Source organism: Panthera tigris, chromosome X, assembly GCF_018350195.1.
Source record: "Panthera tigris isolate Pti1 chromosome X, P.tigris_Pti1_mat1.1, whole genome shotgun sequence".
Lineage (NCBI taxonomy): Eukaryota > Metazoa > Chordata > Mammalia > Carnivora > Felidae > Panthera > Panthera tigris.
This window is the reverse complement of record NC_056677.1, coordinates 60,333,402-60,360,204: the sequence shown is the minus strand read 5'-3', so window position 1 is coordinate 60,360,204 and position 26,803 is coordinate 60,333,402. Positions and strand designations below refer to the sequence as shown.

General features: G+C 36.8%; 1 protein-coding gene across 2 annotated transcripts; it reads left to right on the top strand.

The window, feature by feature from the left end:
• Positions 1-361: 361 nt before the first annotated feature.
• Positions 362-26,383, top strand: RLIM (ring finger protein, LIM domain interacting). 2 transcript variants are annotated; one of them, XM_042974006.1, is made up of 5 exons: positions 362-553; positions 2,358-2,421; positions 16,513-16,705; positions 18,007-18,090; positions 19,380-26,383. In XM_042974006.1, exons 3-5 carry the CDS (start codon positions 16,537-16,539, stop codon positions 20,990-20,992), a joined length of 1,866 nt encoding a protein of 621 aa, XP_042829940.1. In that variant the 5' UTR covers positions 362-553; positions 2,358-2,421; positions 16,513-16,536; the 3' UTR covers positions 20,993-26,383. The 2 variants fall into 2 exon arrangements, with proteins under 2 accessions (XP_042829940.1, XP_042829939.1); XM_042974005.1 differs by lacking the exon at positions 2,358-2,421.
• The last annotated feature ends 420 nt before the right edge of the window (positions 26,384-26,803 follow it).

Genomic DNA, 26,803 nt, shown 5'->3' with positions numbered 1-26,803 from the left:
GTATTAACTGACGTCAGGTTGGACTAATACCGCATTTCTCGCTCTCTGAAAATGGCTTCAAGAGGTCAGAAGGTGACGTTCTTCAGTTTTCAGAACGGGAAAGCAAAGGTTCCCACAGTTCTCAGAACGCGCATTTCTCGCCACAATTCAAAATGGCGGAGGAGGGTGGGGCCTGTCACATGGTGGGCGTCACAGCAGCTCTCCTTTTCCAGACCAAGGCCCGCCTTGCCGCGTCGTCTGTTGCCCCCTTCTTCCTCCCGCCGAGGCTTTTCGAGGAATCGCCTGGGATTGGCTAATAGACTAGGAGTGGGGCTGCGGGGCCGGAACGCGGCATCATCACTTCCTGTTGTGGGCAGTCGTTTCCTGTCGCTGCTTGGTAACAATGGGGAAGATAATGGCTGCCTGAGCAACGTCTCCGAGCAGGCGCTGGGCTAGAGGCGGGTCTCAACCAGCGACTCATCGGAGGCGGGCTTGAGAGCAGGGCAGGGGAGGTGCACAGGAGCCTCGGCGGCGGCGGCCGAACCGACAGAGTCGGACCCGACACTAAAACCGAGTAAGTGAAGCCTTGGGAAACCTCTTGAGAAATGGATGGAGCGTGAGAGGAAGACAGCGGAGCTGCGGCCGCCGCGTTCTCTCAAAATGGCCTGAGTGTCGCGTCGTGGCGGACGCTCAGCGCCGCCTCCGGACCCCAAGGCGCTGATTGCTGCGGGGGGCTCCGTGGCGTAGTCGCCGCTGCCATTTTAGTTGGGCGTATAGTCACAGTCTCTTGAAGAAGGGGAAGGAGGTGGGTAGTACTTCCTCCCCGTGGCGGTGCAAGCTAAAGCCAAGGTCCTCTACAATCTTAAGAATTTGGGGGAGGCGATTTATGAGTGTTGTCCTCCGGCATGAGAATCTTTGATCGTCTTAGGGTTTTTTCTCTTTGGTTCTCTGGAGGCTTACCTCGCTTCCTTACCCCTCTTTTACATGGCGGGCTTGGGCTTGGGAAAAGGGAAAAAAATCAGGCTGCTCTAAGTCAGTTGCAGGGAACTCTTGGGCCTTTAGATTTCTCAGGATTTGCAGAACCCCACTTCGAGCCCTTCTGCTGGGCACTATCAATTAGACGCCCCCTGGGGCCACGATGACATCTTCCCTGAGGATCTGGGGCAACTGGTTTACCCCCTTACTCGATAACCCTGGCATAGTATTTGCCAGATACCACTGCAAGAATCCCCCGAAAAGGCAGGGAAAAGCTGTTGCGTGTTTGTTGTTTTCCCTGGGTAAGGGTGGGAATTGGGCCAAAACATTTTAAACTTAATTTCCTTCAATCCGGCAACAACCCAACCCCTCCCCCCTCAAAAAGAAAAGCCTAAGGGTCTCGGCTTCTGCGGGCGGTACCTGCCACGTACGCCATAGCTTTAGTAACTAGTATTAACCGGTTGGGCTTCTGCTTCCTGAATACTCAGTCCCTTTTTCCCTTATGCTGATTAATTTCAAGATGGAGGAGACAGCCACGTTCCTTCCCTAGACAGTTACCCTGTACTTATTCCACAGGTTAGTCCGGGAATTTGAGGTCTAGCAATCTTGTTATTTAGGTCATTCTTTTCGTTTAGGGGCAAGAGGAAGCATTTATATGAGGTTGTCATCCACCATTTGCAAGGTCTAACAGTAATTTTTTGCTGCAAATAAGGAGCCCCCATTTCCTGAATCAGAATTAACCGCTGTCGCTTTGGATCATTGAAGGGAGGAAGAAATAAATGTACTACTAGTCGTTTCTACTACTAGAATCATTTACTTGATTCTTCGTGATTAAAGACAAAATTACCCCAAGCACCCCCATCAGGTACCTTATGTCCCTACTGGATGACTTGAGACCAGGCAGCCCAATTATAGCCCCCCCCCCAAATCAGTTTTCTAAATTATAAAGTACCCAGGAAGACCAATCCAAATACTTTTTAAACTATGATTTCAAGAGACTGTTACACTGAACAATTTTCATTCTTTAGCCTAAATGTCCTGCTGAGCTTTTCATACTTTAGTTTCTGCCATAGGCTCCTGTAATGTGCCAAATAAGTACTTGAAAGTAACCATCAGAATCTGAAAATATTACTGGTCTAAGGAAAGGCCTATTTTAAGCAAGCTTATATTAAAAGGTAGATTGGCTTTCAGCCTTTAAAGGAAATCTTATATCTAACACAAGATTGCTGGTTTTCTCTGACCTTCTCAATCTCCCCAAATAATCCTAATAGTAATACTAAATTAGGTTGGGTTATGGGGTAACTTAAAATATATAGGATGTGTTTTTTTTTAGGATGTGTCTATTTCAAAGAAAATGTCTATCTTATGAAAGAGGAAGAATAATGGATTCTTTTTTTTTCTAGAGCAGAGAGTGAAGAAAACTAAAATCCAGTTTATTGTATTACAATACTATGTCATAACAGTCAGGTAATTTATTTTTTGTTGCGTCTCCTGATGATTTATGTGTAGAATGCATGTTTAAAAATATTTATTCTGTTTTGCAGGCCCTGTAATTGGATGGGCTCATTTGATATATGTTTATTGGTGCTGGGCATTCTTCATGATGAAAATGGGTTTTTCATTGGGAATTCAAAGGGTAGTGTGAGTAGCTAGAACTCACTAGTGTTTTGTCTGTGAATTTTCTTCTTTGAAAATAATATCTGAAGTTTACCAATACCTATATAGAACAGAAAGAACAAAGTAGAAATTTGCTGCCTTAAATCATTGTTGGAATGGGATGGGTCTAAATAAATAGTGTTTCAATGTTCATTGAATAACTAAATGAAACATCAGTTGAGTGTCTTCCAGGAATATAATCTTACATTGGTTTGGGTGGTGGTCAACTTTTTTCCTTCAAGTTCCAAAAAATCATAATTGATATATGATACTATGATATTAACTCCTTTCATTACCATCATTGTTAAGGTAACCACATAATTTATTGCCCTAGCCAGGTTGCTTTTAAGAGCAAAAGGGACATTATTAGTAATTATGCCTGGACAACAGGTGCAAGCCTGGATTGCCCTAGGCAAACTGGGATGGAATTAGCTTAAATTCATAACTAATTTGCATTGAATGTGTATGTTCTGTGTCCTTTGTTTTTACATGCATGACTTTGTAATCCTCATAGCAAAGCCTCATGAGGATATTAACTATTTTACAGAGGTAATCGAAACTGAAAAGAGGTTAAGCAATTTGTCCTCAATTAAATATCTAATAAATGGTAGAGCCCCCATTTTAACCCAGGTCTCTTTGAACCTGGAGTCACTAAAGTTTTATACCTCTAGACTTAATTGCTCTCTAATTAGTTTGGAGATGGAAAGAAAATGAAAGCTTGTTATAAAAGAAATCTATAGGTTAGATCATTTCAAAAACTTTTGTTCCCACTTAAAGGGAATCTGCTTTATGAAGTAGGTGAGACTTTTAGCAATTACTCCATCCCCCTTTTTTTTCTGTTTCAGCTATTACTGCTTGTGATATAATTTGATAACAATTTAAAATCAGAAATGGTTTTAAGAAATAGCTTAATGAAATGATCTGGAAATGTTAGGCTGGTTGTATATGTTCTTTCAGGTTAGTGAAGATGTTGTGAGGCCTTAAATAATATAGTAGGTCAGATGGGACATCTGCATCTGTGGAATTATAATGTGTGTATTACTTTTTCCATAGACCTAGTAGATTGTGAAATAGAGCAAATCACTCACCAGCCTCTTGTCCCTTGATTTACCATAGGGTGGATAACAAATTAGAAAGTGAAAATTCCTCTCTCAAATCCAGATTGATGAGGTGCTAGAATTTTGGGCCACTGCGTAGGACATGTTTTTCTTTTGTAAGTTTACTTCCTTAACACCTCTGTATAACACAAAGATTTCCAAAACCTTATGGGCCATCGACTTCAGAAAGTATTCGTTTATATAATCCCTTGACATTTTGATAACCAGTGTAAGAAGGCAATAATGCTTGTGTCTATTTTTTCCTTCATTATTTTTTCCCAACCTTGAAAATGGAAATTTCCTAGATAATCAGTTTATTTTTCCTGTCATCAATTGAGATGTTTTTTAAATATGAAAATATTGGCAATTTTGAACAATTCAGGAATATATGAACTTATGGTTTTATTTCTGAAATATATAGTTGATCTTCTTGTTGTAGATTTTCTGACCCAAGATTTTTGTTCATTAGTACACTACTACATATGTGTGAGACAAATATCTATAGACAGTTTGTGGTATGTATATCAATTTGTGCACCTTTTGCAATGATTTCATGACTCCAGGTTGGGCTGCCATTATAACATTTGCATGGTGATGAACATGATACTTTGTTGGGGGGCGGGTATTTGTGTTGGGTGTTTTTAACTTTATAATGAAAAATGGTCTCTTTCCTCTCACTCTCCACTTAATTAAAAGCTGTAGGGAGAAGGAAGTTAACTCTTAATTATAATTTTAATTTTCTTACTGGCCAAATTTCCCATTAGTGTCAATTATATCCAAGGTGACTAACTATATTAATTTATCCAAGCTGGAACAGTTTTGAGAGTGAAAGAGGGCCATATTAATAATTACTGTGGGACAACAGGTGTAGATTGCTACTCTTCTGGATAAACTGGGGATATATGGTCACTATGGTCATCGTTTGTATGTCAGAACACTGGTTCAGGAAGCACAGTTGTCAGCATGTTTCATTCGGTAACACAAAATTGTTTCCCTCAAATGATATAACCGTCATTTGTGTACATAATATTTTCTTTTTTGGTCAAGGGATTTTTAATTTTAAAAACTTTCTTCACTTTTTAAAAAGTTAGATGTAAAACTTATGTTTTTAAAGATAGTATCTTAAAGATAGTTCTTAAAGATAGTTATCGATTAACACCAAAACTGTCAGTAGTCAATGATTTTACATTACTTTTTTATGAACACATGAACATTTTGGTGTTTTGAGTCATTTTTTGACTTGTTGGGGATAATAAGGCAGAATTGAGTTTGTGTGGATAAGACCAAATTCCAATTTAGTGATGTAGCTCAATAATAACATGGAATGAGTAATCGAAGATTAAATTTACTGTCTAAAGTACTTGAGTGAATAGAAATGTCATCATGATGGTTTATTAACTAACTTGTTCCTGTGAACTGGCAGCATTTGGTTTGATCTCTGTCCTCTGATTTGTTGTCATTCTTATTAATACTCTTTCAATTTAACTGTTGTAGAGGGTTGTAATAGAACTGTTTGTGAGCTGCACATCAGTAGACTTCCTGCCAAGAGATTTAGACCCATGAGGGACACTTCTGAATCCTTTTTTTTTTTCTGCTGTCCTTTTCAAGTGGTAAAGATAAAAGAATATAAATGAGGCTGAAGTAACATTGCCATGCAGATAATATTTTGTAATCTTGTATTGCTATAATAGTATCAATAGTGGTAGAGTCCTTGGTAGCATCCTCTGATAGGCCAGTATTGGAAATAATCAACAAATTGTGTGGGTGATGACAGGTATCATGTATTAGGTAAAGGCAGTGAAACATCAATCCTGTCCTGTTTTTCAAAGAGGGGTGCTTTATATTTCTGTTGAAAAAAGTAAGATAGTCACAAAAAGGAGATAGAAGTGCCTGAGTGAAGTGGTAGGGAGAAAAGCACAGCGTTTTAGGCTGATAGCCTAGTTACTCATGTTGTTTCTTAAGCCTTATTTTTCTGACTTATTACTGTAATGTGACCTGGGTTATATTTTATTCATAGTCACAGATTCATAGAACTGGCAGGTACCTTATGGATGGTTTTAATCCAGCTCTCTTAATATTGATGAAGATCCTGAGGCACAAGAGGTTAAGTGAATTGGCCAAATTAACATAACTGGTTAATATTACAGCTGAGACTAGAACCCACTATCTCCTACTTTCTCCTTTTCACAGAACGGAATTCCACCCTTCCACTGATAGAATAAAAAAGCTGTTTGATTGTTAATCATCTTTTGTCTATTACAAATGCTATAAAATTTTAATTACACATTCTGTATATGTAAATTCTCAATACTTTTGGTGACTACATATACAATAGTACTTTATATCCTGACCTCAAATTCAGTGGTTCTTTGTGATTTAACTTAAAAAAAAAAAACTGCGTTAAATATTTTTCATTTTGGTGATGGTATTATTGAACTATTTTCTTTATTGACGAGGATTGCATGTCATCACTTTTCATTTATTTCTGAGGTTCTTAATGAAGCTCTGTTGCAAACAGAATGATGCTTGTTCTTTTTCAGTATGACACATTTTTATGTTGATACTATGATTTTTTTTAATTGGCATGTTCTGCTTTAGAACACTATTGAGTCTGGAGCTTGTATGAACACAAAAGATGAAATGCTCAAGGTGCTCTGGTAATTAGTTGATATTAGGTTACCTTGATTACTCCCTCCCACTGTACCTTTTTGTTTTTAAGAAGAGATTATATCTCACAGACTTAATAGATGTGGCTTCTTTTTAAATTGATATTCACACAAGCATTTGGATTTCAGGATTCAGTTTTGTAAAGTCTTTTGTTTAACAGTATTTGGTGCCTAAAGTCTCCTTCATTGGGTACTGTGATGCAGTATATCTATTGAATATAATATGTATGTATTTAGCACCAGGAGTAACCCATTAGTATGAACAATATGTTTTAAGTGACTTTTCACCCTGACATAAGAAAATTACATTCTTTAAAGATTGGAGAACATAGGAAAATTAAATGAAAAACTTTTAACAGTGGTCAGAAACATAGTGATCTGCATACTTGTATTAATATATAAGAAATGGAAATCACTAAGATAGTGCTTTAAAATACTCAAGGTGAATAAAATCTGCTTTAAATTCTCTAATTACAGAATAAACCTCAGGTTTAGTTTTGTTGCTGGCTTTTCTTTCCTGGAATTGAATTTACCTGACACAAACATTCATTGACCAAACGAATAGTTTTTGAAATGACTGGGCAAAATTTATAATTCGGCTGCTCATTTCCAGGAATGGATTTGGATATATTGGCACACAGTACTCTGGAAGAAATAAGGTTAATAAAATATGCTACTTTTTGTTTTTAAAACAAAAGTACTAAAAGTTGGCTTACTTAAAAATAAGTCCTACTTGCTTCATACTGCTTATAAAAGGTGTTTTGTTGCTTTGGAAGTTTTCATACCAAGAGTGAACATGGTATAAAAAGCTCATAGTGAAGTTGAATACTTTAGACATGCCTGTTGGGATTGAAGGAATGTGTTTTAAAGTATATAGTTTTGCAACATTATTGGGAGTCAGTTGTTGATGTAGTGAAAACTTGACTGGATTTGGAATTAGGAGGCTTGTATTTAATTACTGACTCTTTCCACTTACCAGCTACATGGCATTTGGTAAATCACTTTCTCACTCTATACCTGTTGTCTGTAAAGTAGAGGTGATTATTCCTACTTCATAGGATTGTTGTGAGGATTAAGTCAAATATAAGTGAAAGGGTTGTGTCAATACATGGTAGTGGGTATTGCTTATAATAAGGGAGAGACCTAAGTGACTTAACAATTACATATTTGTTCTCTTAAATTGTTTTATTGGTAAGCTTTTCAAAAAATATTTAAGTTTAAAAGTGGGTGATGCTAATCATATATTTACTCCAAAATTTCTGACTTATGCACATGAATATTGTAACTGAGAATAAGATAACTAAATAGATTTAAGATGTTCTCTTTTATGTTGATAGAAGGAGCCCAAGAGTGTGGGAGGATTCTTCTTTCCTCTTACTAGTTAAACTGGAAGTGTACCACAGTGTTCACTATAGAGTAGAATCTAGAGACCCATTTTGGCAACATAATTCTTTATTAAAATTTGACACCAAAATGGAGAGAGATCTGTATTTGATCATTTGAATTGTGGTGTCTGGCATCTTTAGTGTGCTTTAACCTTTAAAATGTTCATTTTCACTTACGAGTGGTAATGTTACATCTACCAGGGTCTGAACCTGTGGTTTAGATTTACTATATTTTCTCACTTTATTCCACTTGGGTAATAAAGGGACTGCTTAAAATAAGATCAGGTTCATGGATGTGTGTGTGTGTGTGTGTGTGTGTGTGTGTGTGTGTGTGTGTGTTTAAGATCATTTTACAAGGCATTTGAGAGCATTGCTTATATTCAGGATTTCCTTTTTTCTCCAGAATGTAATTACCTCTTGTCCAGGGGAACTCTGCAGGTGTAACGGTCATAACTCACCCATTAAATGTCCCTAAAGTGTAGAAGTGTCTTGTCAGTGCTGAAATCTCTTGACCTCCATGCCCAGCCTAGGGGAAATGCAGAGTAAATCAGAAAGAAGGCAGAAGTAGGGAAAGAAGTCAGAGTTTTCTCTCCCTGTCCCCTAATCAACTACAAGAAATAAACTTCTCCTTCAGTGGACACCTGTACCTTAGCAAAAACATTGTGTGTTCTGTTTAATGAAGCCTTGCTGGTTTGGTCGCAGTTTTGAAATAAAAATAAGTGTGTTACAAGGGATGTCATGTGGGGAAATTATTTTCCTTGATTTTCTCTGGTGTATATTGGGAGGAGGGAAAAGGAGAGCAGGATATGATTATGGAAGTAAGAGTAATTTGGATGATCATGGGTTGCTTTGTGAGTGTGTCCCATTGTTAAAGTGTTAAATTTAAAGATAAAATTAAACCAAGATAAAGATTCTTGCATGGAATAAACTAACCTCTAAGCTCACCAGGAAAGAGCTGTTTAGGATTCAACAGTCCCTAAAATCACAGTGTCAGTAGGGTTTTGAATAGAGGTGTAATGTTTTGTCTCTAGTTTCCATGTAGGAAATGATAGAAATTCTAAAAAGGTCAAGAATGAAATCTTGATGATTGGTGAGCATAGGAAAGAATTCTCTATTCCATGTATATTGGTAGAATATTAACATTACTATTTTATTTTAGAAAAACATAAAGAGGATGTATAAATAGTGGGTGTGTAGAGCACGAACAATATATTGGGAACACTTTGAAATTCGTCGCATATGTGGGATTTCTCTACCTTACAAGCAAATTCTTTCAAATTGCACTGTCCAGTGTGGTAGCCACTCAGCACATGTGGCTACCTGACACTCGAAATGTCACTGGTGTAAGTGTATTACTGAACTTTCAATTTTCTTTAATTTTAACTAAGTTAAATTAAAACTGAAGCAGTGTAAAATATTTTCTCATTAAACACAACTTCGTTGTTTTGGTAGGACTGCATTTTACTTTAACCATTGAAAATTTAGTATCTAGCTTGAGATGTGCTGTGAATGCAAAATACCAGATTTCAAACACTTGGTATTAACAAAAAAGAATGTGAAACATCTCACTAATTTTTTATAGTGATAACATGTTGAAATGGTATTTTGGTTATGTTGGGTAAGTAAGATTATGAAGAATATTTCAAACTATAAAAGACCACGTAAGGCATGAAGTGCCACTCTAGTGGCACAAACGCTGTGTGCAGCAATGGATGAAAAAATTGCTAGCTGAGATAGTAATAGTTTCTTAGGAGGTAAGATTTCATTTCATTTCATCTTAAAGGATGAGTGAAATGGGGAGAGACTAAGAAGCGGCTGAGGGAACAGTGTTAGTGGAAGTGTGAAGGTAGTAAAGTACAAGGTATGTTGCAGGGCAGGGATGCAGCAACTTAAATGGATTTGTCTTATCAAAGTGTTATAACAAAATTGTGGCAGTGGAATACGTAGCTTAATAGGACCCTAAGCCCAGAATAGAAAACTAAGAGATTTCCCCATCCTTAATGACATGTTAATCCAAAGGGTCTTTTGAAGTCCATCTGTTCAAACTCCCTACCTAGTAAGCAATCTCCTCTTAATATCCACCAGAATTCTGCTTGAATATTTTGAGAGAATGGGTAGTTTGCTTGCTTCAAGAGGCTGGTTACATCTCCACTTTAGAATAGTTTCATTGTTAGACCATTGTATCAAAAGAAAGAAATATCTGCTCCCATAGTTCTTCAACTGTTAGCCCTAGTTTGATTCTGTGGTTCTCCCTTTCATGTTATAACTCTAAATATTTGAAAATGTAAATCACGCCCGTTTTTAGTTTTGTCTTCATGCAAGTCTTCGTCTTCTCCGGATAATTCAGCCATTTTCTTTATGGTGTTCCCTGACTTGTCATTTTGGTCATTCTAGATCTGAACAACAGGTTGCCTTGGGTCTGTTACCTCTTTTATTTGAACACTGTGGTCTATGAACACAGTATGAGACTATCTTAGGTGTCTTAGCTAGGTCAAACAGGTTTTTTATTGAGCTTTTTGTTAACTGAAAACTTGAGGTCTTCATGTGAACTACTCTTTTCACAAGAGTAGGTTTCCTCCCTACTCTGTACTCTTCGTATAGGTTATTTTAATTTGATAATCCTTCATAAAGTGTTCAGGGTAGCACATATACCATCACTTTTGTTGATTTCAGCTCATCCTCACAAGCCACTGAAAATTCAAAATATTACTTATCATATACATACATCTTCATTACTAACTCCCAACTCTGAATTGGTTAGATTTGGTTGCCATGTCTTTGACATGGTTCTTATTTAAATACTGAAGACAGGATTCTTTGCAGGTTGACATTGCTCTGTAACCTTTGAGGGTGAATCTGTTAAGCTGTATTCTGTGAATCTGTTAAGCTGTATTGTCATCAAGCTCTTTGCTACTCAGACTGTGATTCTAGGATCAGCAGCAGCAGCATTTGGAGGCTTATTTAAAATGCAGGTTCTCCGGCCCCACCCCAAATCCACTGAATCAGAATCTGTATTTTAACAGGATTTCCAGGTGATCTGTTTGTATGCTGAAGTTTGAGAAGCGCTAATCTAGGCTACATTTCTCCATGATGATAAATAAGGATGTAAAACCTTCTCAGACTCTGTACAGAAATCAACCCAGACTAGTCAGCAGTGTAATTCTGACGTTCCTATTAAAGAGGTTCTCAAACCTAACTGTTCAATAGAATTACCTGTGGAATTTTTAAAATATTGCTATCTGGCCAACCCCAGAGAAAGCTTCCCAGGTGATTCTAATGTACAAGCCAAGGTTGAGAACCATCCCTATGGAAAGCAAATAAGGTTAATTTGGCAGTGAACCCCACTGCTGGTAAACATATTTTTCTTCTCCGTGTTTGCAATATACCTGATAGTCTATTCCAAAATTTCCCTCTAGGTTTCTGGTCAGATTCTGCTGTGCTACAGTTTATAGACTTCACTTTTTATTTGAAGGTTAGATAATTTCTAAATCTAGTGTTTTTATCATCTCTCCTATTCTCTGCGATTTCTCAGAGATTATCATTAGAAGTTTTGCAGTTCGGTCTCTTGATTCTCTCTTTGAGAAGTTTGTTTTTTCCACTGCTTCCAGTTGGAAGGTGGTTCTCCTTGTTGAATAAAATAGGAACAAAACAGAAGTTGAGTGCCTCTACCTTCCGTCCTCTGTTAATATACCAACTCCCCCACCACTCAGTATAAGACTCCTTTCTTGTTTCAGATTCCGTTTTTCAAAGCCATTTTAAAAATCTTCCATATTTTTGCAAGTTTCTGTTCCATATGGGCTTTAACCTCCCCGATGCTGTTCTTAAGACTTTGTGACATTCCCTCCCTGATGCTGTTCTTAAGACTTTGTGACATTCTTAGAACAGTCCTTGGTATGTGAGTTTTCTGTTATCTTTGGTTCATATCCTTCAAATGTCAGAACTTACCAGACATTTTTGTCTTTGAAGATTTATGTTTTAAAAGCCTTTCAACCATACTGAGTTACACTTTTTTTATAAATTATTTTTAGAACTATTTACTGATCCTCCACAAGTGGACTTTGTCCTAACTTTCATGTTAACTTTCAGAATATTAGGTGCTTAAGTACATTAACAAATATCACTGGTGGTTTTCTTTGGTTTGAAGAGTTATGGCTGAAGTGTCTTTTTCCTTTGTGCTTTCCTGTATTTTTTTAAGTTAGCTGCTTAACTATTACCAACACCAAATTGTGTTCCTTAGCTACATATGGAAAATTTTGACTTCCTTTTGTTTTTTGTTTGTTTTTTTTTTCCATTTCCTGGCCTATATGACTTTAAGCTGTTGATTTCCAGTCTTAAAGTTTAAAGTTATAAAAACCAGACAGGTAGAGAAGCTGCTTCTTTTATTATTATTATTATTATTATTATTATCTGAAAGAGAGTTTGGTTTTATTTTCCTCTTTAGTACTGAATTGTGAATATCCAGATATTTCATGTATTGTATTTGGGATTGAATCTTAGTACTGATATAGATTACCTCTTCCACAAGTCAGGTTTTCATATTTTTTTGGAATTAACTTTTATATTTTCAGTGTGAACTTAAGGTCAATCTGGTGTTAGAAGGAAAAAAGTTAGAGGATGACTTTTTTTTTATTGTTTGGAGTCTTATTTTAGATTGCTTACTTACTACTGTTGTTTTTCATTAGAGTGGTTAATTGAAAGTAGTAGAAAAGCCAGGTAGTAATGTGTTTTTTTGGCTTTGCTGATCAAAAAGCAAAATTGAGCATATTTCGTAGTTATTTATATAAAAAGAGAGAAGCCCAAATTTCCACAAAGTTTTTCTTGGTAAAACTCAAAATATAATAATAATGGAGTAGTATTCTGTAATATGGGTCTGATAACAGGAAGAGTGGCATTCTTTTTTGGAGGGACATTTTGCTTAATCAGAGCTAAACATATTACTTATCAAAATTATTTGCAGATGTTCATCTAGTGTTACTGACTTTAAATGAGATTTTCCTTATTTAATTTTTGAAAATGTCTTTTCACACATACAGGTACAAGAAAACCTAGGAGATACTGCAGGTTCAATTCCAGACTAACATAACAAAGCAAATATCACAAATATAACAAAGCAAATAAACCAGGTCAAATGAATTTTTTGGTTTCCCAGTGCATATAAAGGTTATATTTACAGTGTAGTCAGTTAAGTTTGCAATAAATAGCATTATGTCTAAAAAATGATGTGCATACCTTAATTTCAAATGCTTTGTTGCTTAAAAATGCTATCCATCATCTGAGCGTTTCAGTGAGTCGTAATCTTTTTGCTGGTGGAGAGAGGGTCTTGCCTCCTTGATGTTGCTGCAGCTTCTACATCAGCATTTGCTGCTTCACCTTGCAGTTTTATATTAGGAAACCTCATGAACTACCTTTCAAACTTTTCTCATGCAGCTTCCTTACCTCTCTCAGCCTTCATAGAATGAAAAGTTTTAGGGCCTTATTCTTGATTAGGCTTTGGCTTGAGGGAATATTGGGGCTGGTTTGATCTTCTATCCAGACCACTGAAACTTTCCATACCAGCAATAAGGCTGTTACCCTTTCTTATCATTCGTGCATTCACTGGAATAGCACTTTTAGTTTCCTTCAAGAACTCTTCCTTTGCATCCACAATTTGGCTGTTTGGCACAAGAGGGCTAGCTTTTGGCTTATTGTGGCTTTTGACATGCCTTCCTCACTAAGCTTAATCATTTTGCTAGCTTTTGATTTAAAGTGAGAGATGTGTGATTCTTCCTTTCATTTGTATACATAGAGGTCATTGTAGGGTTTAATTAATTGGCCTAATTTCAGTATTGTGTCTCAGGGAATAGGGAAGCCCAGGAAAAGGGGGAGAGATGGGGAACAGGTGGTTGGAGCAGTTAGAACACACACATTTATCTCTTTAGTTTGCTATCTTACATGGGCATGGTGCATGGCACCCCACAGCAAATGTAATAATACAGATCACCACAGCAAATGTAATAATAAGGAAAAGTTTGAAATATTGCAAGAATCACCAAAATGTGAGACAGAGACACAAACTTAGCTAATGCTGCTAGAAAAATTAGCACCAATAGACTTGCTCCACTCAGGATTGCCAGAAACCTTTCAATTTATTTAAAAAAAAAACCAGTATCTGTGAAGTTCAATAAAACACGGTATGCCTATATTGCTATCTAATCAGTACACAAGCATAGAATTTTAATGAAGCATATTTATCCCTTACAGAAGGCATTTATAGAATTCATTTGATATTTACCTTTCAGCATATCATTACACGGCAGAATTATCACTTTCAGTTGAAGGTTAGGTGGAAGCTCCTCAGATGCAGTTAAAGGGATTTTGAAATAAGGAAATTTTCTTTGTACTTGCAATGAGGTCCAAAAAATGCTTCCGGTACTGTAATTTGTGCTCAGAAAATAAATCTGTTACAAATATGTAGGGGAATGGAACTGTTGTTTCTTTGATAGTGTGTGTAAAGCAGCTTAACATTGTGATTCCAGTGTTAGTTGTTGTTGAAATGATCTTACTGCATTATAAGTTTTGCATATAAGTGCTGTTCTGCCTTATAATTTTAGGTTGAATTCATTAAAACACATTAGGAAGTCTACAGCAATAGCTAATTTCTCAAGCCATTCATCATTTGGTAATAGTGATTGAAGTTGGTTCTTCTCATTCAGAAAAAAAATTCAGTCTTGGACTTGAGTACAATGAATTACACTATAACTTTACCAAGGCTAAGCCATCAAATTAACAAGGAGTAGGGCAAGTTAGGAAATTCAGCTTCTATTTCTGACAAAAATTCAAGAGAACTGGTGATGTTTAAGTCCACAGTAATGAAGTTCACTGGTAACAATACTGGTTCAGTAATACGTTAGATTCACATAGTTTCTGCAAACTACCTGCTGATGAATAATATAATGAATAACCATAGACTTTAAATACCTTACATTTTCACAAGCTTTATAAATTTGTCCAACTTGTCTTTAGCTGCTGTACATATATATTTACCACCATTTCAGTTGTAACACATCTTAGCAGATTTCACTTTAAGCTGTGCTCAATTAATGTTTTCTCAACTTTTTTGAAATAGTTGGGGCACCTCGGTGGCACAGTCAGTTAAGCCTCTGACTCTTGATCACAGCTCAGGTCATGATCTCATGGGTTAGTGAGTTTGAGCCCTGCATCGAGCTCTGCGTTGATGCTGTGGAGCCTGCTTGGGATTCTGTCTCTCCTTCTCTCTGCCCCTCCCCCACTTGTGCACATGCTCTTTCTCTCTCAAAATAAAATAAACTTAAAAAAAATAGGATCACCTGTAGTTGCTCCATGCAGACTATTCATAGAGGCTACTTCTGTAGTTACTTCAAACTTCTTGAGTAGTCAATACTTGACTCCTTGAATAAACAACTGAATAGTATCAATTACATTTGTCGACTCATCAAGAGCCAAGAAAACTCACTCAGAATCATTTGCTGTCTCATTTTTCAATTGATTATGACATGTCCCAATATCCTTGAATTTTTGAGCAGCTACTCTCACAAAAAGCCAATCATCTTGGGGTGCCTGGGTGGCTCAGTCAGTTAAGCATCCAACTTCGACTCAGATCATGATCTCACAGTCGGTGAGTTTGAGCCCCACATCAGGCTCTGTGCTGACCACTCAGAGCCTGGAGCCTGCTTTGGATTCTGTGTCCCCTCTTTCTCTGCCCCTCCCCCACTCACATGCATGCTCTCAAAAATAAATAAACATTAAAAAATAAAAAAACAAAGCTAATCATCTTAAACAGGTTTATTTTCTCTGACACATTTCTTTAGCTTCTGCAATGAAGCACAGTTTAATTAACTCCCCATTATAAACAGCTTTTCTTGATTTAGCCAACAAACCACTTGGAAACTTACTTTGGTTGAAGTTTCATTTTTTTATTGTGAGAAAATATTTTGTGATGAGAGTGTTCTTTTTAAATTTTCCAATTTTTTGGACTGTAGCTCTTCTGTGAATTGGGAATATCGTGATGGTTGCTTAGTCTGATAGTATGAACGTGTATTTTATTTTAGCACAGTTAAAGAGTGCCATTGCATAATAAACTCAGTCTTTTCCATCTCACAACAAAATCCATATTCCACTATGCCTTTGAGGTTGACAAAGTGCACTTTTACTTCATTTGACATGATAAGTATGAACTGGTAATTTTTTAAAATGTCACAGTTCTGGTGATATGTATGACACTTGAAATTCTGTCAGGTTACATCACTGCAGTTTATAAGGTGCAGATCATCACCAATGCAAAGTGATGAGAGTGCCACATCAGGTCGCTCATCTCTATTCAGCTCTGCCATTACAGCACAAAAGCAGCCACAAACAATACGTAAATGAATGTGTATGACTGTATTCCAACGAAACTTGATGAACACTGAAATTTGAATTGCATATACTTTTTGTGTATCACAAAACATTATCTCCCTTTTGTAAAAACAGTCTTTAAAAGTGTAAAAAAAAATCATTCTTTGATCTCAAGGAAAAAAATAGGCGCCAGGGCTGGTTTTCATAGTTTGCTTACTCCTGACCTACTTTTTTCCTAGTATAACAGTCCTTTTTGGGAGTTTTTCTTTGATGAAATTTTATTCATATGATGTCTGAAAATTCACATCTTGACCTGCATTCTGGATTTTCACATAATTTAAAGTGTTCTGCAGAACACATGGTAACTTTTGTTTTCAAGATTGATCTCCTTTCTCCTTGTAGATAATTTTCCACTTGTTCATCAAGATGGAAAGCTCAGATTCTAACGATAAAGGAAGTGGTGATCAGTCTGCAGCACAGCGCAGAAGTCAGATGGACCGATTGGATCGGGAAGAAGCTTTCTATCAATTTGTAAATAACCTGAGTGAAGAAGATTATAGACTTATGAGAGATAACAATTTGCTAGGCACCCCAGGTATGCGATGTGTGAAGATTACTGGTCTTTTAAAAAAAAAAATCTTATTATAAAAATCTGTTTCTGCAGCCATTATGATGTATGATTTTTAAAATTTTTTTAATGTTTGTTTATTTTTGAGAGAGACAAAGTGCAAGTGGGAGAGAATTGAAAGCAGGCTTCATGCTCTGAGCTGTCAGCACAGAGCCTAATGTGGGGCTCGAACTCACGATCTGTGAGATCATGACCTGAGCCAAGGTCGGACCCTTAACCGACTGAGCCACCCAGGTGCCCCATGAAGTGTGATTTTAATACAAGGGATACAGAATGACATTTATTGCTGTACTTATTGCCTAATTCTGTTCACTTGTATTTGGAATTATCCTCTATCACATCTTTTAATTATGAATTATACTATGAATTTATAGCAAGCTGAATTGAAAAGACTGGAACTGAACAATATTTTTGTTTTTAGTTAGCTTTATTTAACCTACAAGACATAAGTCTGAGTGTGGAAGAGCTAATGGGAATGTTAGTTCCTAGGACAGACTTCCTTTTTTGTCATCTCTGATTCCCAGATTATTTTCTAATCATAATCCTCCAAAGCTGGCCTTGGGTAAAATTGTTAATTCAGAACTTTGTGCTTGGTTATTCTCTTTTGCCCAATTAGGTCCCATTTGATCCTAATTAAAACTCATTATCTCTAGTCCTCCTCATATCTATTTAATTCTTTTTAAAAATTTTTTTAATGTTTTTACTTTTGAGAGAAAGAGTGCAAGCAGGGGAGGGGCAGAGAGGGAGACACAGAATTAGAAGCAGGCTCCAGGCTCCGAGCTGTCAGCACAGAGCCCATTGTGGGGCTCGTACTCAAGAACTATGAGATCGTGACCTGAGCCAAAGTCGGACGCTTAACCGACTGAGCCACCCAGGCGCCCCTCTATTTAATTCTACTAACTTTTGAGTTAGTGTTTAAATTTTAAAAGGTAAGGTGTTAGTTAGCATGCCTCTTATGAGAAGGAGTGTGTTTTGAGCCAACAGAACCAGACTTGAATCAGAATGCCTAAGTTGGTATTCTGGCCCTGCCATTTATTGATACATCAGTCTCTCACTTAGTCTCAGTTTCCTTGTTTTAAAATGCAGATAATAATGTCTACTTCCCAGAGTTACAGTTTTAAAGAATGAGCTGTTATATGCCAAAGCATTTAGTAAACTGGAAAGAAACTTATATAAGTTTTAATGTCATGCTCCCATACCCAGGTTCCTACTCCTTGGTTTTCATCTCAGTTTTTGTAATTTGGCAAACATTTTTAAACTATTTTCAGGTGAAAGTACTGAGGAAGAGTTGCTGAGAAGACTACAACAAATTAAAGAGGGTCCACCACCACAAAACTCAGATGAAAATAGAGGTATATTTTGCTTTGGAGGGTGGGTAGAGGATTAAATAGATAAGGAACTTCAGTAAATGTCAGCCAGAGATTACCCAGAAATGGAACAAATTAATTTAGTGCTAAGTAATTGTTAATAAAAAGAGAATTGGCAATTTCTTGATATTTGGTGAGAATGTCAACATGTTTTTTTCTGCTTCACCTTTAGGTTGTTCGTATTAATTGAGACATAGTGAGAAATGGCTTATTTAAATGTGATATTTTTTCTTGATTTTTTTACCTCCATCGAAATTTCTTCCCTCCTACTGAATTATTTTTTCCTTATAAACATGTGAGTTATCCACCAGCAGAAAGAAGTGGCTATATTCTCTAACCTAGTAGCTATCAACAGGTTATAATTCCCACCCCCACCCCCCGCCACCCCCCAGGGGACATTGGCAATACCTGGAGACGTTTTTTGGTTGTTGTCACAACAAGCTGGGGATTTCTACTAGTAGCTAGTGGGTAGAGGCCAGGGATGCTTCTAAACATCTTTACATCCTAAAATTCACGACAACACAGCCCCCAGAACAAAGAATTATCTGGCTCAAAATGGAAATAGTGCCAGTGTTGAGAAATCCTGCTTTTATGTTTTAAATAGGATTGTAGGGAATTTGGCTATCTAACATAAGAGGCTATGATAACAGTTTGGTTCTTGAGCATGCCATTACATGTACTATGCCAGATTCAGACTATTCATTTGTTCTGGTCTCCAGTTTCATGTTAATTTAAGCTCTTGGTAATATGAAGAAGTACTCAATACTTTTAAACCAGTAAACACCATTTATATTTTTGCAACGGCTGCAGCAGTCTTGTGTTTTAAAAGACCTATATATCAAAAGCATTTAAGTCAGTATCCTAGAAGAAATACTGTAAACTAATGAAAATTTGAGAGAAATGTACTTTGCACTAAAGCAGTAGCCCTGTACCTTAACTGGCATTTGTCTTGTTTGATTACATTAGTGTTTTGACAGTGGACTGAAAAAATGTCTTCTATATATGAAGTATTGAAAATAGACTTCCTACAGATTCCCTTTAAAAAACATTCTCTAAATTTCTCTAGGATTAGCTTGTTCTCTTGAAACGAAGTTAAAACATTCCTGTCTTTACTTTGCAAATCTACACAGTATAGCTTACAAATGTCTGTAAATGTGACATCCATTGGGAATCTTTCTTTTTTCTCTAACGCAGAGTTTCAGAGCATTATTATATGATTGTCCTAATTTTAGTAGTTCCTTTTTCTCCCTCACCCCTCCCTTTTTTAAAAACAGGTGGAGACTCTTCAGATGATGTGTCTAATGGTGACTCTATAATAGACTGGCTTAACTCTGTCAGACAAACTGGAAATACAACAAGAAGTGGGCAAAGAGGAAACCAATCTTGGAGAGCAGTGAGCCGGACTAATCCAAACAGTGGTGATTTCAGATTCAGTTTAGAGATCAATGTTAACCGTAATAATGGGAGCCAAAATCCAGAGAATGAAAATGAGCCATCTGCAAGACGTTCTAGTGGAGAAAATACAGACAACAACAGCCAAAGGCAAGTGGAAAATCCACGATCTGAATCAACATCTGCAAGGCCTTCCAGATCAGAACGAAATTCAACTGAAGCATTAACGGGAGAAGTCGCACCTACCAGAGGTCAGAGAAGGGCAAGAAGCAGGAGCCCAGACCATCGGAGAACCCGAGCAAGAGCTGAACGAAGTAGGTCGCCTCTGCATCCAATGAGTGAAATTCCGCGAAGATCTCATCATAGTATCTCATCTCAGACTTTTGAGCATCCTTTGGTAAATGAGACTGAGGGAAGTTCTAGAACCCGGCACCATGTGACATTGAGACAACAAATAAGTGGACCTGACTTGCTAAGTAGAGGTCTTTTTGCAGCTTCAGGAACCAGAAATGCTTCACAAGGAGCAGGTTCTTCAGACACAACCAGCAGTGGTGAATCTACAGGATCAGGACAGAGACCTCCAACCATAGTCCTTGATCTTCAAGTAAGAAGAGTTCGTCCTGGAGAGTATCGGCAGAGAGATAGCATAGCTAGCAGAACTCGGTCAAGGTCTCAGACTCCAAACAACACTGTCACTTATGAAAGTGAACGAGGAGGTTTTAGGCGTACGTTTTCACGTTCCGAACGGGCAGGTGTGAGAACCTATGTCAGTACCATCAGAATTCCGATTCGTAGAATCTTAAATACTGGTTTAAGTGAAACTACATCTGTTGCAATTCAGACCATGTTAAGGCAGATAATGACAGGTTTTGGTGAGTTAAGCTACTTTATGTATAGTGATAGTGATTCAGAGCCTAGTGGCTCAGTCTCGAGTCGAAATGTGGAAAGGGCAGAGTCACGGAATGGAAGAGGGGGTTCTGGTGGTAGTAGCAGTTCTGGTTCCAGTTCCAGTTCTAGTTCCAGTTCTAGTTCCAGTTCTAGTTCCAGTCCTAGTTCCAGTTCCAGTGGTGAAAGTTCAGAGACTAGCTCAGAGGTGTTTGAAGGCAGTAATGAAGGAAGCTCATCATCAGGCTCATCAGGTGCCAGGCGAGAGGGTCGACACAGGGCCCCAGTAACATTTGATGAAAGTGGCTCTTTGCCCTTCCTTAGTCTGGCTCAGTTTTTCCTCTTAAATGAGGATGATGATGACCAACCTAGAGGACTCACCAAAGAACAGATTGACAACTTGGCAATGAGAAGTTTTGGTGAAAACGATGCATTAAAAACCTGTAGTGTTTGCATTACAGAATATACAGAAGGCAACAAACTTCGTAAACTACCTTGTTCCCATGAGTACCATGTCCACTGCATCGATCGCTGGTTATCTGAGAATTCTACTTGTCCTATTTGTCGCAGAGCAGTCTTAGCTTCTGGTAACAGAGAAAGTGTTGTGTAATTAAGGTCTGAACTCTCAGCTATGTAGCTGGTATAGTGATGGGCAAACAGGAATCACTTGCTTTATGCCCACTTTTTGGGTGGTGCTTAAATGTAAAGTAGCAACCTGAATTGAGTCATTGCTTTCTGAATGCATCATTGTCCTTTTTCCAATTTCTGTTCCAGAATAAAAGGAAATATTTAAAAAGCAATGTTTTAGGACATAAAAATCTGATTTCAGTACCAGTAATTGCTATTACTGGTGATTCATCATCTACATTTATCAGTTTTGCCTTTGTTATCTTAAAAGATCAGCCTTAGCAATGACTCTTTATCTGTTTCTCATTGATCTTTGATCTTTAACGTTTCCCATGCCATAGGAGAGAGGGGCAAAGGAAATTCCCAGTTTAGACTAAGTTACAGTACATGTATAATAAGTGATTGCTTAAAGCTTTGCCATTCCCAGTTATTAGTTGGCACAAATTCAGCTACATGCTGAATGTCATTTGTTCACCTTTCAGATGAGGTGATATTGGACGTCAGTGTAAATAACACTAAGGTTAGGATCTTCTAAATGTATAACTGTCTCCTAAGCCCATCACTGTGGCACACTGTAGAGTGAGCTTATAGTTTAATTGAGATATTTATCTTGTGGAAATATTAAAAAAAGCCTATGCTTGTGTAAGTGAAAAAATCACATTCATTTGTTTAAAAATGTAAAGCTATTTTGTAGAGGCTCAGTACTTTTCCAATGCACTGTTGTATTAATGCATTAAAAATTGTAAAGTACCATGCTTAGAAATGAAAAAACTGCTTTTTGTGAGCCAACATAGTAAAAAACACACCAAACAAAGTACAAAGCTGCTTTTGTAAGTGTGTAGATGTCAAGAGCAGAACATATCTATAGTATTTATAATGTATGTGAACAGCTACTGTGACATGCAGAGGAAAGGACGGAGTGCAGAATTGTACTGCGTTGAAGATAACCAATGGAAATTTTGTACTTTAACTTGGATTTAGGCAGGAAATGAAAGATAGGAGGAGTAAAGAAAACTGCTCTGAAGAATTTAAAATTTTTATGAAGACAGTAACCATATAGATGTGAACTGGTTTCACATGGTGAGATCCTTGACACAGTATTTTAATTGAGCTGATGAAATAGATTTAACAACTTTGGTAGAGTTTTGGTTTAAAGAAAACAAACTACTACCACCTAGCACAAGTTTACATTGATGTTTCTACAAGTCTGCTCCTCAAAAAAAAAAAAAGGTGGAGGAAAGAGACTATAAACCACTTTTAGCATAAGAATTAAAGTTGGTACAGAGGTGTGTACTCTGTAAGAAAGTCTCCAATTTGCATTATTTTCGAGATTTGTCTTTTAAGGTACCAGGCCACACTTTCTAATATTTCATTACTATCTAACACACACTTAACATCTCATATTTAAAGACCAATTGAAGAATTAAGGGATATTTGTCCTTTGTTGAAAGTTGGGTTATTTGAAATTCAAATTTTTCATTGTACTGCTCATATTTGAAGATGAGGCTGCCAACTCAAAATCAATGGCACATGCATTTTTGTGTTGTTTCCTTAGTAATAAGATTAGGTTTATGAAAAACCCCAGTACTTTTGCCAAATTTCTCTTTTGAGACCAGTTTTGGTTAGGTTTAGTCTGACTGTGGAGGACTTGTTTGTTTATCTGGGAAAAGATAGTGGACCCAAAGAGGAATTGAACACATCCTTGGTCTTTAAAGTGACAACTATCCACGCATAGTCAGATACTCTACAAAATAAACAAGTCTGCTTCAGGAATTATCTGGCTACCTTATCTGTTATCAACTTGTCTGTAAAGGTTATTTCAAAGCTCATTCTTTTATATTTTCCTCCAGCTTTCAATCCTACCTAAGTATCAAGGTAATTAACTTGTAAATATGGTAGTTGTTTACTAAGGATATGTACTGCTCTTGCAAGGAAATAATGTCCAAACAAAGCTTCACTTATTTTTTTTAATATAAGCAGATTTCACTGTTTATGGCGCTTATGTAATACATTTTATCTTTTTAAAAAAATTGTCCATGTAAAAGTCAGGATTCCTTTATATTTGTGAGCCTCCTTGTCTCTTTTCCCAAGGGTGTAATCTACGGTTTTCAGATCTGCAGGGTAGTCCCAATTGGCTAAAAACAAACCCATTTTCCTCTTGGTTTGAAATGTCCCATTATAAGGGTGTTTATTTTAAATAGTTTAAAAACAACTACAGCACATTCTAAGCATAAAAGTTATTGACAACAGGTACCTCCCTAACCTCCCAAGATGTATTACTCATTTGTGACATATTAAAGTAAGAGGTAACTCATGCAGAATGCTGGTTATGAATGTAGATATTGAAGCTATTCATAAACACTGGAAATAGGATTTTAAGTTTTTAGCCTTCAGTAGAATGCACATATTGGACATGTGCATGTGGACACCTTTTTCAGTAGCACTCATTAATTTCCATTGGATTGTGTAGAATGGATACAAATATTTTAGTGAAATTTGCTACCTTTTTTTTTTTTTAAAAGGCCCATGACTATACTTATTGGTGTTGTGGACCTTGGAAGACAAGGTCATTTGTAGGTGTCAGATGTACAATGGAGAACAAGAGTCTTTTTTCCCCACCAGCATCCAAAACACCTATTCTCTTGAGGGAACATTTTCTTGCTAAAGACTGCATTTCATTTTGTATCTTTGCACTTTTTCTTTATTACAAAAGGTTCTGTGTTGAAGACCTAGTTTGAACTTCATGCAGTAATAGGAACAAGAAAAAACAATGTTGGGAAATAACGTTCAGAGCATAGGGAAAAATACTAAAAACTGAGTTTTCTTGAGTATTTCAGGTATTTTTAAAAATTCACTTACTGGTATGAAGTGTTTGAGGTGTTATGTTGTTTAACTCCAAGCAGCTGACAAGGTTGAGATTTATTATTACTAAAACCAAAATTGAGCAAGTTAGGTTTTGAAGTGTGCAGACTTTATCTATAGCAACACTAGAAGATGAGCCATATTGTTAATTTGGAATATTTGCTCTAAAAAGAACACATTAGTTACACCTCAGTGGTGTTAATGGTTAATGGAGGTGGGGATTGAGAGAAGTGTTCACATTAGTGTTGGGAGTATAGGAAATAATTAATTGTAAAGTTAACAAAAAAAGTTTAGTACCAGGATTGTGTGTGTGTGTGTGTGTGTGTGTGTGTGTGTGTGTGTGTGTGATGTACACACACACACACAATCCCTATAAACATGATTGTTGAGTTTATCCAAACTTTAAGATTAGGAAACTGCTTAGCTATAAGTGTTACCTCAAGTAATTTTTTTTCCTTTGGGAAAACATGTCCTTTCTGTGCCAAGTGTTCTCTCCTAGTGTCAGTGTCTCAAATTGTATTTATGAAGGGTTATCACTCAATATGCTTTTTTATTTAACCACCTGCTTCTCAAGTGTCTATGACCTGAAATGGGTCAAGCATCAGTCGTGACTTTCAGTCATTTCCCAAAATACCCATGCGATAGGGAGGTTAATGTTGCAAAATGACTCTCACAAGGCCATTTTTACAGCTTGCTAGAATACAGTGGCACCTTGTGGTGGTTGTTGATACTTTCCTTTTAAAAACGGAGGGTATTCCCCTCCACCCCTTTTTATTCTCCTTTGTTCTTTTGTGAACAAAAAATATAATCTTCCTTGAGTTTTTAAGTTTTACTTTACTGGCTTCCCTATCAAATGTATGGTCAATATTAAGTACACAGAAGCCATGTTTGCAGGGCACTTTTTTCTTTTCTTGTCTTATGAGACTGTTGATTGCTATTTTCTAAAGTATTCTGTACCTTAGTGATGAAAGAGGTGGATAAGGCACATATGAAAGTGTTGGGCGTTGTTTCCCCCCCTTATCTATAGTATAATTGTTCACTATGTTTAATATTCAATAACAGTGTTGTAATTCAATGAGTTAACTGGTAAATTGTACACTTTTGAAAAACGAAGACGTAAATCAAAAATAACATGCTTCATTTGGAAAGTTAAAAGTGCAAGGTCCGAGGAATGAGTGTTTCACTTATTTTTAAATTGGATTTTTAATTAGCAACTAAGAAACAGCTACGAGTTAAGTACTTGCCCTTTAAAATTTTTAGCATCTTGAAATTGAGTTCTTAACTGGAACACTTCTAAAATACTGTAATATTCCCAATAGGTGAGTGATTTCGCTTTAGTAACTCCATCTTGTACTTACAATAACAGTGTAGGATAGAGCTGGTACTCAAGTGTTGGAACTCTCGAGATAAAAACAGTTTTTATCAGTTTCCATTTCTGTATAGGTGTTTTAATTCAAATTTGAAGCAAATGAACACACTCTCCAACACTCTCAAATATAATTACAGTGAGATATTTGGCTTTGATTAGGATTTGTTTACTACTAAAGAGCGACAAGCTGCTTTATAGTCACTTGGATTGAACCATACCTTAAATACCTGCAATGAAAGTGAACCCCACCATACCACTGTGCCTGGTTATTTCAGGGTTCCTCTCAGTTCCTCATCTTGCAGATTTATTCCAATACCAACGTATGGTTGAACCAGTTGCCCAGCCTTAAACTCTATTTAGTGGCCCTCTGCTAACATTCTTTGAACTGATTAATTTGTGTTTGAACTGTCAGATGTTTGGATTTTACCTCTTGTTAGCTCCATTTGTCCCTGGTGCTGCTTTTAAAGATATAGGGCCATGTGATCAGGTATCAAGTTGAGTAGGTACGCAGTTGGCCTGGTTATGTATCTGTGCCTGTTTTATCTTCTCCCATGAAGAGCTGCTTTGGTATAGATGTTTACTTGGATTCATATATAAAGAACTAACTGGGCAGCAGTCTTAGAAAGCTTTCTGAAGCCAAAAGAACCTGAAGGGATTTGGAGGGGGAATAGTAACAAAAGCTGCCTTTATGTCTTTGAACATGAAGCACATAAATGTATGTTCTGTAAAGACTAAAGTGATTGTTATACCAGGGCTTCCTGACCTCTGGGAGAGATTTTGAAAAAAGCAGAAAGGAGCACAAAGTGAAGTGAATTTGGTTGGCTTGCTTTATCGGTTTCTCATTTTCTTTCAATTTTAAATCTTAACATAACACCCTTCTCCAATATCTATCCAGAAGACTCCTGGTTGGGAAGCCCTGTATTAAATTTTGAGAATGTACCCAGTTTCCTTTTTTTTTTTGTACAGTGCTTTACACCTGCTAAAAAATAACTTGTTTAATGCAAAACAAGACCTTGAAAGGTCAGTCATATTAAAGCTGGTTTGATTATTAATAGTTATCTTTTAGGAAGAAGCTTTTTCCCTATGTAAGATGTCATACTGCAGATTTAAAATATAGACTATCAATAAAATGCATGAAGTGATCATTTGTGCTTGATCATCTCTTGGGTTTTTCTTTAAAAAGGGGAATCTGATAAATCTAATAAAGGTTTTGTTGCATCAAACCAATGTCACATAGACTTGATTTTTAGAATCAAGTGAAATTCCTTAGCACAACCTTGATTTTAATTTTCCTCACTTCCATGAGTTTGAGTAGGTACTGGTTTATGGGATATGACCTCCATTTTATGTTGTGTAGTTTAATGGCTTTATCCTTTATCTTCAAGTGGTAAAATAAAAGATTAAAGTGTATTCCGATGCAAGAATCCTGAAAAGGTTTATGTAAATAAGACATCTTAAGTAGGTGCATTTTTGCTGTTAACTTGTATTCTCACCATTACCCTGCCTACTCTCTTGCTTGACCTCTATAAATGCAAAAACCCATCTAGGTGTGCACATGTGTTC

Excerpts from the sequence above, each read along its gene's own strand:
- RLIM (XM_042974005.1), top strand. The coding sequence starts at position 16,537 with ATGGAAAGCTCAGATTCTAACGATAAAGGAAGTGGTGATCAGTCTGCA. Across the intron at positions 16,706-18,006 it reads CAATTTGCTAGGCACCCCAG|GTGAAAGTACTGAGGAAGAG; the intron begins GTATGCGATGTG and ends AACTATTTTCAG. Across the intron at positions 18,091-19,379 it reads AAACTCAGATGAAAATAGAG|GTGGAGACTCTTCAGATGAT; the intron begins GTATATTTTGCT and ends TTTTAAAAACAG.